Below are 15129 nucleotides of genomic sequence, written 5' to 3'. Positions count from 1 at the left end.
GAAAGACGGACAAACATACAAACTTACAAACACACACACTTTTGCATTTATAATATTAGTATGGATAATTAACACTGGACATGTTTGAGGGTACACTACATAAATACGAAAAACTAAATTCCGAAAGTGGGAATCACGAACTTCAAAATACCGATTTTTCTAATTCCGAATGTTTTAAAACTCCTAATATGACTATTCTGATTCTTCATAAATCCGATTTTTATAAACCCGAAAATTAAAAATACCTAATGTTTAAAATTACGATTTTCAAAATTCCGAATTTTAATAAACCGAACAAGTCCGACTCAATAATAATCCGAAATGTGAAAAATACGAATTCCGATTACTTACTAAAATACCGATTTTCAAAATTCCGAATATCATTACACCGATCAATAATAAACTCCCGACTTATTAACTTAAGCTATGTAGGTTAGATTGGCCTAATATAGTATTTACTGTTATTGATTTTCAGCAATGTGACACAAGGTCGACGGAGCTCCTATTCCGCGCAGTTATGGCGCTTCGCGCCTTGTCGCAATTCTAACTTAACCTAACCTAAGTATGTAGGTCAATTTATCTAAATTGATTGATATTAATTCGAGATTCGAAATCAAAATTCCTATTACTAAAACCACGAAATTTATTTTGCCGAATGTCATATTTCCGAATTGGCGATATCGGGTCAATAACATTTCGTGCTTTTAATTCTTCGGAGTTTTAATTTAATAATCGGATATTAAAAAAATCGATATCGGAAAAATAAACTTCGTGTTTTTAAGTAATCGGAATTATATGTCTTAGGAATTGTGAAAATCGGAATAAAATATTTCGGAGTATTTGGGTGTTCCCCATGTCTGATACAGGATGTAGTCTGTGATTGTCTTTGATGAGTCTACCTATGAATATGATTATTCTATTGTGTAACCCAATTTAGTCCTGTAAAGATAGTCGTGCTAATTGCATTAGGTACATTGTGAGATCGCAAGCCCAACCAATTTGTAGCAGTCAATCGAGCACCGCAATGTAATGCAACTTGACTGATGGGCCTTACGGAACTGTGTCAAAATAACGGAAGTTAATCAAAGACAATCATGATCTTCATCCCGTAATTAACAACTATATCTAATGTAGACAATCGTGAATTATTAAATGTGGAGTCAGTACTGGTTTTGAGCTGGGATATTTTTAACCCCCGACGCAAAAAGAGGGGTGTTATAAGTTTGACTGCTATGTGTCTGTGTTTCTGTATGTCTGTGTGTTTTTCTGTCTGTCTATGGTACCGTAGCTCTTAAACGGGTGAACCGATTTGAATGCAGTTTTTTTATTTGAAAGCAGGGTTTCCAGCGATGGTTCTTAGACATGTTTTATCAAAATCAGTTTAGCCGTTTTTGAGATATTGAACTTTGAAGTGACAATGTCGGGGGCATTCCAAGTTTTTGTTGGTTACGTTATTGAATAAAGTGGATTATAAATCGTTATTCGTGCAAAGTTCTGGTGCAAAAGAGAATAGCACTATCTGTATCTAAATGTTTTCAAAATGTCAAAGGTACCCTTTTCTGAATTTACTCGTGTTTTTTATAAGTTATAATATTAGTATGGATTGATCAACTCAACACAGGCTAGCCACCTGTTGACTACGGTTTCGATTCGATTTAAAACAAAAAATTGCCCTACATTGTATCTGTGCCCAATATTAAACAAATTTAAAAAAATTCTCACCACATAGAGAGCTAGAGCTATATAGCCAAATTTTATCTATAGAAATAAAATTGTGGGTTGATGCCAGTTCAGTGCAAACTAATAATTGAAGTATCAACTATCGAGTTAAATTAAATTCGTTAACGTGACATTTTGAATCACTAATTAGATAGTTTTCTTTAGCTACAACTATAATTATTTTAAAGATGAACCAAAATGACTCATTACTAATTAACAATGTCATTCTACTTATAGGAAAATTGGCACCGGGAGTTAGTAAATGTACATACCTTATATTACCTCACAAAATACATTTAGTACCATGTAAAATCTAGTTACAATAAATTACTTAATTTATCACATGACTACTTAGTAATAGCTATTTACAATAAAGTAGGACAAGCTTCATTTACACAATGGACGAAAGAAACTGTACATTTTTAAAAATATTTGTTGCAAAATTTCTTTGCACATGACGTCTTTTTTACGCGCACGATGCGCTTCAAACGAAATTTAGGGCGTTTCACCAGTCATTGATAATTTTTATGTGGCAGATCAATGTGATGCCGTCTCTGCTTATTTGGAGAAGACAATAAGAGACAACATCACCGATATCTATATCATAAAAAATATCAACGAGTAGTGAAACAGGGGGTGAGTCATATTTGAACTAGCGTTTTGGGAATCTATGACAGCTTAAGCCACAAGCGCCTACCGCGTAAAAAGTACGTTTGAAAAATATGTGAAATTAAATGAAGTGAATAACAATTGAAAGAAAGACTATAAATTTACGTAAAGTCTTTCCACTTTTTTCGGCTTTGCTATGATCTTTTGACTATTAAAGATCTACTAACCTACTAGAGGTTAAAGGATCTGAATAGACAAAAGAGACGAAAAATTTGCAGTAATTTCGTGAATTCAAGATTGATTCAAGATTGAAATATATGAGTTAGATAGGTAGATAGATAATGAAAACCACTCTTTTGTGTTAGACCTCGAACATGTGCTTAACCGTAATGGCATGTCATGATTTCCCTTCGTCAAAGATCTATTAATAAAGTAAATTTTGAGATAACCATTAGTGTCTATTGACGTTGACGGAATCAGCGATTGTACCAATGAAGCTACATTATGTATTTTTTTTATTGTTTGACTGATAGTCCAGCCTCAAGGTTGATTATTGTTCAGTGCATCCTTCTCTATCTCCAGCAGTAAAAATGACAAGTAAGCTACAATCGACACCAAAAAAATGTACAGCATCTTTCTCCGAATTAAAAGTGGTAATAAGCAAAATTGATGGGCTGAGCGTCGTCATTCGTCTCATTCACTCTCTCATTATCCACCTCACTAGTATTTGCTATCTCTCTCTCATTCTCCGCCATGCTCTGCTCAAATTTGTTAGCCTTAACTTGCCAGTTGGAGAGGTCGCATGGACCTTCGTCAGGGAAGTTAGGGTACCAAGTAGCGTTAGAGTTCGTGTCACTGTTCACTTTTGCACAGGCGTCGATATCATTGTCTTTTACGCCTGTTGGAACTGATCACTGACGATGATGAGGGAGGTGATGCATCTGGTGATGGAGGTCGAGACGTGGTCTTTTGGCTTCGTCTTCGTCGCTGCAGTCGTTGTCTTGCTGCTCTTGATCGTCGCACTCGTCCCCTAGTTCCTCTTGCTTGCGTTTCGCTGTCGCCATTTCGGCGGCGTGCTTTTTCCGCCATTTTGTTCTTCTGTTTTGGAACCATACCTGCGGGCAAGAGGAGTTTTGTTAGTGATATTGCAAAATTAATTGTAGGTACGGTCAAGGAATTAATTTAATTCATGAACCACCATGGAACTTTTTGAAAGGAAAATTAGTTACGATTTTCTTTGTTAATTAATCCGATGTCACTATCACGTTTACTGTGAAATGGTTCCATTGGTGGCTGATGAATTAAAGTCCTTGACCATGCAGTCGAACCATTTGATTCTTGAACAACCTTGAACATTCTCACTGTAAATGTTGTAATGCCCTTGTCAAGCAATGCGATGTCACTATGACTTTTTGTACGAAAAGGTTCCATGGTGGGTCATAATTCGGTTGGTTCGATAGTACATTTTAGGAAACTTGAACACTAGGGTGGAACCTTATTTTTAATTTACATCACGATGATTTCTTTGTGCAGATATAAGAAATGTCAATATGGCATTTGTAATGAAACCATCCTACCAAGGCCTTATTTTCTAACGCACTCAAAATCACTATTGTTTTCATTACTTTTTCTTGTCACATGGTATAGGAAAATGGTAGAAAGACATGGTGAATCAGCCCGCGATCGCTAGAGCATTAGACCATATGGCCACTCGTTCGCGATTCCTGAGACCTGATGTGAAGCAGCAACGCACTTTATTCATCATCATCATCGGCCAGAAGACGTCCACTGCTGAACAGAGTCCTCCCCCTTAGAACGCCACAATGAACGACAACTCGCCACTTGCATCCACATGCAACGTTAGTCAATTACGAACTTCGGACGCACAGCGGCGTGAAAGTCAAACGAAAACCACCACCGATCCTCAACCGACGGCTACGAAAACTCTGTCAAGAGTGCAGAGAAGAATAATAAAATGTAGGTATAAGTAGTTACACTACAGCAGCTTGAGATAAAACGCGAATATTAAAGTAAACATGGTGTAGTTTCAAAGTTAAACACCTTTTGTTTAGCCGGCACCATAATGCGCTACTAAATTCACGCCCGTGTTTGCCTCCAGAAAGCCAAATATAAAGAGAGGGCAAACAAATTTTCGCGCCATGTGAACCTAATCTGCTCAAGCGACATCATAATGCCTCATTAAGCGCCGCCTTTAAAGTCGCAGCGGCAATTTAGAGTGCGCTCCCTCGCACCCGGCGCGCGGCTCCAAGTGAGATAAGGAGAGAGATAGTAGCCGTGTTCTCCGGTAATTAAGGGTCGTTTTGCAAATTACACGGTACTTAACCAGCCATATAACACTCATTAATCACTAGCTTGGGTCGCGCTCGGTCCCTTTCACTCTTGCTAGGGTAGAGGTAAGCGGGTCTTGTTCTGTAGATTTTCGTGTAGCCGGGAGTTTAATTAGGTCATAAATACATTCTCATTATTAGAAGGCTGCTTGTCGATCCCAGAGTCGAGGTGATTTACTTGGCAGCAGATGCCAGCGCCGTTATGATGTCCTGGTAGCTCGATCTTTATTTAAATGGCGTCAGATTTTAATTGGACTGTAATGTTAGCGGTTCGCGATTTTATTGCTCTGTAGCCATAACAAGGAAATCAGGTTTTGCCTTGTTCGTCCATTTGTCTGTCTGTCTGTTGAGTTTAGAAACTACGAATATCAGTGCACTCTCGTCTCTTCTAAGTTGCTACAATTTTGACGCAGCGGTTGTGGTTGTTGATAAGGATTAGTAGTGAACTTTCATGGCGACTTTCTTAAGAAAATGGTATGTGTGGCGGTTTCATCTTGGCTTTTTTCCCTTGTGCGTAAAGTGAGGATGATGTTTCCTTTGTCTAAACTCGTAGTAGTTCGTGTAGTAGGTAGTGCCACCAGAGGTGAGGGACTCACACAAAAGCATGTCATGTAATGACAGCGAGATTTTGACATTCACTCATTCATTTCACGCATATTATTGGTATTATATACCCAGAGGCACAAAATTTGGCACACTCTCCATACAAAATAACTTTTTATGCTCTAGTGCATAAAATAAAATCTTCATCTAATACCAACTCAAGACCAAGGTAATCAGGTGTCAACAGCCGCAAACAAAAAAGTTTCTACTTATATATTTTTTTAAATATTTTTTAATTTATATAAAAGTAAAAATCAATCAAATCAATCATAATAAATCAGTAAAATTAAAATAATGGAATTATTATAATAATGCATAGGTACATAGAAAGTGAATCATTGTTTCAACTGTTGCTATTTCATTTCCTCGCCATCGAAGTGAAAAGCAGAGTGTAAAACTCGAGCATTAAACCCATTTTCCCCTCGACGTGTCTATACCCTCGGCTCGGCTAATTGGCTAATATGCTCTTGTTGTACAATCACTATTTCATCTATAGAAAGCTTCACTGGCTTGTTTACATAGGCTATTTTATCCCAAGAATGTGTAAATTTTTCACGAGAGACGAGAGGTACGAATAAATGAAGTCGCAAGCAAGAGCTAGTCTTTTAGATTTCGAAACTTCATAATCATAATTACGAGCTGGAAATTCTTGTGGTCTGAATCAGTGTCATAATGTTTTATTGTGACTGTAAATATCGCTTTGCTATAGTTTATATCATTGACAGGGTTATGGGTGAGAGCGTCGGATAAATAATAGCAGCCATTATATCGGTACAGGAAAACAGTATATAAAAGCATTTTAGTCCTATTTTGGGGTAAGGAAGGGAGGACGCAGGGGAAATAAGTGGAGGTGGAGCAAATTTGGTTATGTAGTTTTGTATTATGCCGGTAGATGGCGCTGGTAGCTCCGAGTTTCATGTACTATCATTTATTTTGTGATAGCTGTAAGAATAGAGTTATGTTTTTATTAAATACATTTATCGTTGAATATTACTGAACATCAGTGTTACGAAATTATCCCCGGTTCTTTTCGGGATACATAGCTGAGTCGTGGCCATTTTAGCTGGTTGAGGTGAGCATGGATATGATAATATATCTATTTAGTCTTTAGGTACGTCCGTATGTTTATTCTATCAATTTGTATGTCATTCTTATTCTGATGTCTCAAACCTACGTCAAAATATTTTAAAATATTTTTTTAACTTTTAAAAAATTTCAAGCCATTTTTTGTTTAATACTACGTTAGTGTAAAAGTGGCACAAGTCAAAATATAAAAATAACTAATAATGAACTTTAATTATTGTAGTATTACAGTTAATTAGTAGTTATTTTAATATTTTACTAGTGCCACTTTTGCACTCACCCAGCATTTTCAGTCTAAGCGGCATTGTCAACTGAAAAGAATAAAGAGAAATAAAATTTACAAACAAAATTGTTGCCATATTCAAATGTTCTGCGTTGATAATTTCTACTTTTTTACCCGACTGCAACGAGAGGTATATTTAGGGGCTGTTTCACCATCCATTAGTGTTAACTGACGTTTAAATGTGATGCCGTCTCTATTTGTTTTGTTCGAATAAACGGAGACGGCATCACATTAAACCGTCAGTTAACACTAATCAATGGATGGTGAAACCGTCCCTTAACATAGTATTGCTACTTTTAAAAATTATAACAATTAAAAGTAAACAGAAAAAGAGAGAGAGACAGAAAGAAAAACACATTAGGGAGGAGAAAATAAGAGAAAATAAATACTTAGCTTACAGTAAGTGTAATTATTACTACTGTGAGTAACAATTTTTCATCTTTACAAAGTTATAAGTTATAATACGAGCACTTGAAAAGTTGGTCCTGCAAAAATAATTTAAGCCCAAGAAATTTGGCACGCTCGCTTATTCACTTAGGTCTCAGCCAAGGATCATTGCAGCTATACAGCGGCTGTAACCATGCCTTTATTAATTAGAGCCTTAACTCCTATAGGACCATAAATGCCCATTTCGCACTTATACGATGGGTTTAAAAACCCAATTGAATATAAAATTTGATTTGTGCGAATTTTAAACCTTTATGTGTGAAATCGTTAAAATTTAATTATTGTGCCGTTCCATTTTTAAATCGGTTTTGGAAGAATTAAGTCGTATTTTGTGGAACTAAAGGAAATATTTGTACTTTAAATTATACCTACATAGAATATCTTATACTTTACAAGATAACACAAAAATCCACCCATTCAAAGTATTTGATCAAGATAGTGGGGTTAATTGGTAAATATTTTTCACATCATCACATACGGCCTATAAGCGTTCTACTGCTGGGCACAGGCTTTCACTCAGAATGAGAGGGCTTGGGCCATAGTTACAACGCGGATCTAGTCCAGATTGGGAACTTCACTTTCAATGGTTTATACCATTGAATTTCGTCACAAGTTTGTACAGATTTGTGTGTGTTTGTGCAGGGATAAGCTTTTGCCCAACTTTGCCTGCCAAGAGTTTGTTTATCACTATCCTCAATGAACTATGCAATTTATTTGTTTTAAAAATTATCCTATGTCTATAAAAACTATCATATTAGTATGGATTATAAGAATCACTCAGTAAAATTTGGTTGGATTTTAAAAATACTTCACCTACACAGACGTCCACGTCCATTAGATCATGAATAACACACGGTACTGAACAGATAGAAAACAAATTATAACAATTTGGATTGAAACATCTTATAACCAATGTGAAATTAAGATATAAAATAAAATTTAAGTAAAAGCCTACTTTAGGTATTTGACCATACATCGTTATAGCAGAAATGTTTCTGTTAGATGTAGGAAAAACTTAGTAGAACCGTCGTAATTCCTAACACAGGCGGATTTTATGACATTGAAGGCAACGTGAGCCATTAAACCGAATTGAAAAAAAGCCTACACAACAAAATGGCAATAAAAAAAATGGGAGCGAACAAAACAAGACGTCGTAAGTTAGTCGGATTATTATTGCGTCATTTGTTTTTATAGCCAACTTGATGCGACGAACATGTTTGTTTGTGTCTGTATTTAGTCAGAATGTTTACATCAAGAGTATGAGTATTACAAGACAGGATTTAACATAAAATCGTATATTATGTTGCTGGCAAGAATGAAGGTTTTGAGAGGCAAAATTTTGCTACTATGCAATTTTTCGGGATAAAAACTATCCTATGTCCTTTCCAGGGTCTTAAACTATCCGCGTATCAAATCTCATTTAGATAGATTAAGCGTGAAAAGGTAATAAACAGACAGAAAGAGTAAGGTACATTCGCATTTATAATATTAGTAAGGATTGAGCCAATCGCAAGCAAGGCCGACGTGAAATAGACTTCACGACACTTGTATTGTGAGGTGAAGGTATTTGATGTAATCATCAGAAAACCCTCACCGTACTGAAACAATAATATCTTGTTTCTCAAAAAATACTTTTAAAAACTTTCGTTGAAGTGACAGGGGTACCTTTATCTTTTTTCCCAATGTGATGTGCACTGCTGTGGTTACGTTTAAAACCATACCATGTAATTATTTTTTATAAATAATGTTAATAGCTGCATTTATTTAGTTTTCAATTCAGCCATGTAAAAAGCTGTTCAATTTAAATACTCGTCTAACGGGCTCCACGAGCCTATTGTGGATCACTAATGCCAACCAAACGTCTATCCCATAACAACTCTCATAAACTTGCCGTGTTCGCCAACAAACATCGTGATCGTGACGTATGTTTATTATTATATTTACGACTACAGTAGTCTCCATAACTCGCGACCCTTTCTCGCCAGGCCGCGAACATTATTACTTATATTATTATTTTCCAGTCTTCCTTTATGCCCCAACTTACCCGAGCCCCCTGCATTCAATTACCTAAGTGCTTAAAGACGCACCAAACAAAATACGCCCGTCTCGCTTCACCGTATGCCGGGGCGATGATAACGCCGTCTCGCGCGCGCGAGGAGGGTCGGGATAATTATGTGAATATCTATTATTTTTCACAAGAGAGCTCTGTAATGGTTTGATAGAGATAATGCGCTTTCAGTGGCGTCGGCGAATAAAGGCGTCTTAACATGTCCGCCATGTTGTTTTCCGGGCAATTAATTTGAATGATAAGGAGAATGTTTTATTTCTTTGTTGTGATGTGTTAGAATATAAACATTAACTAACTGGTTACGACTTTTAATCTAGAACTCTTTTGTTGAGATTAAAAATAGGGCATAACTACCATAATTCCACAAATAAACTTTTTAAACACAAGGTAGAATTATTAATAAACTAAATTAATATAGCTACATCATCCCAGCCTATATACGTCCCACTGCTGGGCATAGGCCTCCTCTCAGAACAAGAGGGCTTGGGCCATAGTTCCCACGCGGGCCCAGTGCGGATAGGGAACTTCGCACGCACCATTGAATCGCCTCGCAGGTTTTTGCGTATATAGGCTGGGATGATGATGATGATGAATTTAGCTACAAAATAAAAAAATGAAACTGTAGGAAATTAAATTTTTCCATGGCATTTTTTGGCTTTTAAAGAAAAACCTTTCTAAGAACGCGTTACGGTTAAACCGAATGTTTCTCCATAGACTAACCAATCGTTTTGCTGTCAATAGGTAGAATAAATCAAGCATTTCATCGCTGAAAGGTAGTTCGTGAGACGTGATTCGCGTACAAACGCTCGACGAACCTTTACAAGTTTACGCGGAGCAAATAACATTATAAGCAATCTTGAAAGATGTTACAGGCTTGCGAATGTTTTGAATTAAATTAGAATTTAAGCTTTTGTTTAACTTGCAATGTTCGTATTTTCAAGTTAGAATGTAAAGCTTTACCCGTGTAATCTTGTAAATCAAATGTTACGGGTGAGGCCTGAAAGATATAATTGAACCTTTGATATACTTTACTTTTGTTAACATATAATTTGTCTGATAAAGTGTGTGGAATTTAATAATAAAGAGTATTATCGAATAACCCTTCTACTTGTGAGATCCTATAATTAGCTTTATTGATACTATAAAATAAGTTTACTCTGTAAATTAAAGCTGTTAGTTCTCCGAAAATAAATAAATAAGTTCACCTAAAACTCGTTGGTTAATAATGACAGTCCCGTATGTACGAGTACACGGCAACAAACTTAACGTTATCTTCCATCCCAGCCTATATACGTCCCACTGCTGGGCACAGGCCTCCTCTCAGAACAAGAGGGCTTGGGCCATAGTTCCCACGCGGGCCCAGTGCAGATTGGCAACTTCACATGCACCATTGAATTGCTTCGCAGGTTTGTGCAGGTTTCCTCACGATGTTTTCATTCACCGCAAAGCTCGTGGTAAATTTCAAATGTAATTCCGCACATAACGTTATCATAACTTGTTTTAAAAGACCTATTCTGTAAACTAAGATCGATACCAATCCTAAAGACAATACAGAACTGAATTAAATCAGAGCAGACAACATAATAGTAGCACAGAATGCCTCAACCATTAGCGGTAGCCTAATGTTCCAGTTAATGGTGTAAATTTCAAACGCGAGCGTTGCCAATATGACCGTGCAAAAAACCGTGCAAATCCTAAACTTGATAAATAAATAAAGTAAATCAGGCGTACCAACACAGCGTACCGACACATGTAGCGGCATTAAGCCATTAGTAGAAAGGGTGCAGTGACAAATGGTCGCTAATGATCTGAGGATACAGTGCAAAGGGTTCCGTCTATTAGATAAGATACGGCTGGGCGATTGTGGTTTGTTTTTATTTTGTTTACTGAGAATCTGATGTTCTCCTTTTAAAATTCTGCACTTCAAAAGGAAAAAAACGGAACCTTTATAGGATCAATCGCGTGTACCTTATTATGTTTGTGTCTGTTTGTCCGTCTGTGACAGTCACAGCCCATTTTTTCCGAGTGGAAATGAAAATTTGAGTTGAAAATTCCCACGTACATGTTAGTCGGGTGTCACGTAAATAAATTAATTTTTAATACAGGGCCACTTTTGGAGGTAGGTAAATTAGAAAAATAAAAATAACATTTTTTTAACTATAACGTACGTAACGCTCTTTTTGACATATCAAATAAAAGGGCTTCTTCTGAACTTCTCCATTTTTTTAAAATCTTTTGAAGAAATTAGGTGAAAGTTATCTACCACCTCTCCCCCTTAATTTTGGAAATAATACTGGGCTTAAATTTTTTGAAAGAAATTCAGAAAGTAGTTTTATAGCCTAAACACTACATACCTAAAAGAAAACTTATAATAAATGTCTGGTTTAATAAATATGGAGGGTAGTCTAGGCGCACCGTGTCTATTCCCCTTGCTAACTCAAAATTAAGTAGGTTGACTGTGCTTGCGGCAGAAATCAGTACCAAATGTCATACATTTTTTATCACCAATTTGATACACAACTTGCCGATAACAGTGCAAAACCTGTGCATAAATAACTAAAAATCTAAACGGCTGAAGATACCATCCCAATGCATACACAATGTGAATTGCATTCCATTCCAATTCCGCGGAATCCATTAGGCCGATGTTTCCATCGATCAAATGTTCCAATTTGCTCCTGGCCACAAATTCCGGACGTCAAAAAAGAAAAATATGCGAGATAGCTATGGTCTATGTGACGTGTTTGTCTATGCCCGTGAGGTTGCCAGTTTTGTGACAAATGGCGGCAGTTACAGTACAATGCTGGAGGTGAGTTAGGAATTAAAACAATTTTGAAGCTCCTGAATCCCCTGAGGCTAGGTATAGTAACTTGCCTAAGCTTTTCAACTTATTCACTAACTTGAACACACATAAAAGAAAAAAGAAAACATTGGAGAAAATAAAAATACATGTACCACGAAATGGTCCTAAATTAGTATAAAACCAACCTCACGGACGGCATTGGTCTTCCTTTTGATACCATCAGACATCAGTACTTAATTCATTTTACATTAATAAAAAAAAAAAAAAAAAGTGAAACCTCAAACACGAATATTTTAATTTACATACTTAAATACATATTTGCGTACTTACATAATTTCGAATTTATATAGAATTATACATGCAATATTTCGTTACCTCATTAAGCCACTCCAAATGTCAAATACCTAAATGCCTACGCAACTTTCATAATTCAAATTATAATTAGGCATAATCATCATCTCACTTTCATCCAAATTTCATCACACTGGCTTCGCTCTTTTTGCCATTTCAGATTCAAGCACAATTAATCTAGCTCGATAGACTATGAATGTAACTAATCTCCTCCATTCACCTGTGAAACCTCGAGCAATAATGCTCGCTTCAGTAACTCTTATTAATAATTATTATTCGGCCATTATCGCAGAATAAGCGCCGGATTGCCCCTAATCACTTATTGATCCGCCTGTTCCCACGAAACAGTATAGCTTCAATAACAAGAACATTATGCTGTGCTGGGTACAAGTATAATGATTTGGTGCGGGGCAGGGATGTTATGGAGCTCCACCAACCAAAACTATATCGGATATCCGAAATAAAAACTATGCGTTACCGTAACCGAATCTGATATAAAAATTTGGGATAGTTTTGGATAGGGGCGGACTCAAACTGCGACATGTTGTGACAGTTTTTTGTTTTTGCCCGGCTGAGCCGACAGAATAGCCGCGCGCGTCTTCTGCATCTATTGTTTATTATTTATCTATTGCCAAGTCGTAATTTACGACTCGTAACTATTACCATAAAATTAAAGTCAAGACATCTATATTTCTATTAGAAAGCAAACTCCTTATTGTACAACGGAAAATAAATAAAAATACAATAAAAAAAACAAAATTATACTAGTAGGTGTTTAAGCCTTAGTTTGTAGGTATAGGTTTAAGTTGATTTTTTGTATTTTTTTATTGTATTTTTATTTTTTCCTATTTGTATTTTACTTTTACACTTCCTTAAAAATTCAATATCCGTAACCGAAACCGAAACTATCGGATAATCCGTAATAATTTAAAATCCGTAACCGTAACCGAAACCGGAATTATGTTTGGCATATATCCGTATCCATATCCAGATCCGAAATATTATATCCATAACATCCCTGGTGCGGAGTTACGTGTTTGTAGCGTACGGTTACTGATTACGGTTATTGTAGATAAAGATGAGGCACCGAAGATATCCCAACGTTTTGCCTTTTTTACATAATCTTATGCGGCATAGGGAGTAAAAATGTTAAATCCTACTTATATTACAAATGCGAAAGTTTGTGCGAAAGTTTTGTGATTCCATACAACACATATCCTCATCTCTGGTTGAAACTCAGCCTTAATCAAAGTCAAAGTTAAAGTCAGAATATCTTTATTTAGTTTAGGCTAAGCACTTATGAATGTCAAAAAAAATCTACCACTGGTTCGGAAAAACCTCTGTTAAGAAGAATCCGTCAATCCGGAATCGCCTTTCAAAGCATCTTTTCAAGGCACAAGGTTTCCAATACCTACCTACATAATAAAGGCTATCTAAAGTCAACCCAAGTAAAAATGAACAAACTTAACCTAAAAAATGTATACTCTGACATTACGGCACGGGCGTGACGTCCCGCGTCCTAAATCAGGGAAAGGCTTAAGGAAGCTCCAAATTGCGTTATTAAAAAAACTCATTAGCAAATTTTTAAAGACAAAGAGATATTAAAGCGATAAACTCAGTTATCTACAATTTACCCCCCGGTGGGGTAAAACACCCCTTTTTTTCTTGAAGCGAATATAAAAATGTTAATGTGGAGTATTTAGCATTATCTCCAGAATTATTTAGGGTATTTTTGTATGGCTAAAAAAAAATAGAAAAATTTATATATATTAATCCGTAACTAGAACAGAATATCGGTGACTGACTGCATGACTGACATCATACAGCCCACTTTTTAAAGCTATAGGTTTGAGGTTTGGCACGCATTTCAGTATTATAGAGGTGCACTAAGGAAAGATTTTTAGAAATTTACCACAGGATAGAAAGCCAGCCAATTATTTTTTCTTATATAATAATATTAATTTCAGGTTCAAGTTTAAACTTTTTTTTTAAAAAAACGAATTTGCCAGTGCGGTAAAATACTATTAAAAACATACTAATTCGCAATATTCAAAGTTCCATTTTCTATTTTTAAAATGCGATAACCTAAAAAAAAAACTTGCCTGTGCGGTAAAATACTAAAATGTGTCAAACAGAAAACGATTAAAATGCTGTCAAAAGCAAAGTTTTTCAATACAAGTCACGAGGGCCGCTTAGCAAAACCGGACAAGTCCAAATGCAACAGAAACGGGAACTTTGCAAATTAAGAAAATGTAATTAGTGTTCGTGTTCACCCCTGTTTCCCCCTCGGACATAATTAAAGAGAATCTTGCTGTAATTTTGACATTTAATTTTTTTCCCGCCTTCACCTCTCCCTTATTAATTAATTTAGAAAAAGTACCTCTAAAATTTTATCTTTCCTTTTTAGGCGACATTTTTTTATCCGAGTTAATGAAACGTCGGAGATTTTTGATAGCAGTTTGTTTTTAATTTTTCTCCGACTTGACTTGACTAATGGATTTGTACCTTCTTATTAATTCTTAACTTTTTTGCGTCTGTTATTAGTTTTGGCTGCGATTCAGAACTTTTGCAACAGAATGTTAAAAAAAATGAATTTTTCATCAACCAAAGTTGCAGGAAGACAATTTTTAGCTTAAAAAAAACTTTTAAAACTACATTTTTGTGTATTCGGTACCTAGTTAAATACTTATTGCATTATTATTGGAGCGCTATCTATAGAGGTACATTTAATTTTGTACGAAACTTCAAGACAATTGGACCCTCGAAAAAAAATCCACGTGAAAAATTTATTGCATAGTTAATTTAATAACAAGCG

General features: G+C 35.9%; 2 protein-coding genes across 3 annotated transcripts in view; both read right to left on the bottom strand.

Moving 5' to 3' along the window:
- Positions 1-1744: 1744 nt before the first annotated feature.
- HGTX (HGTX homeodomain transcription factor) overlaps positions 1745-15129 on the bottom strand; it is a 104545-nt gene continuing 91160 nt past the window's right edge. For both annotated transcript variants that reach the window (XM_074103081.1, XM_074103082.1), the window contains one exon: positions 1745-3443. In XM_074103081.1, the coding sequence (XP_073959182.1) occupies positions 3240-3443 (204 nt within the window). In that variant the 3' untranslated portion in view covers positions 1745-3239. The remainder of the gene's footprint in view (positions 3444-15129) is intronic.
- Positions 3596-15129, bottom strand: part of LOC141439351 (uncharacterized) — a 40674-nt gene continuing 29140 nt past the window's right edge. Inside the window, exon 5 of the mRNA XM_074103637.1 lies at positions 3596-3665. Coding sequence (XP_073959738.1) covers positions 3596-3665 — 70 coding nt within the window. The remainder of the gene's footprint in view (positions 3666-15129) is intronic.

This window comes from Choristoneura fumiferana, chromosome 20 (genome assembly GCF_025370935.1).
Source record: "Choristoneura fumiferana chromosome 20, NRCan_CFum_1, whole genome shotgun sequence".
In the NCBI taxonomy this organism is placed as follows: Eukaryota; Metazoa; Arthropoda; class Insecta; order Lepidoptera; family Tortricidae; genus Choristoneura; species Choristoneura fumiferana.
This window is presented reverse-complemented; position numbering and strand designations above follow the sequence as displayed.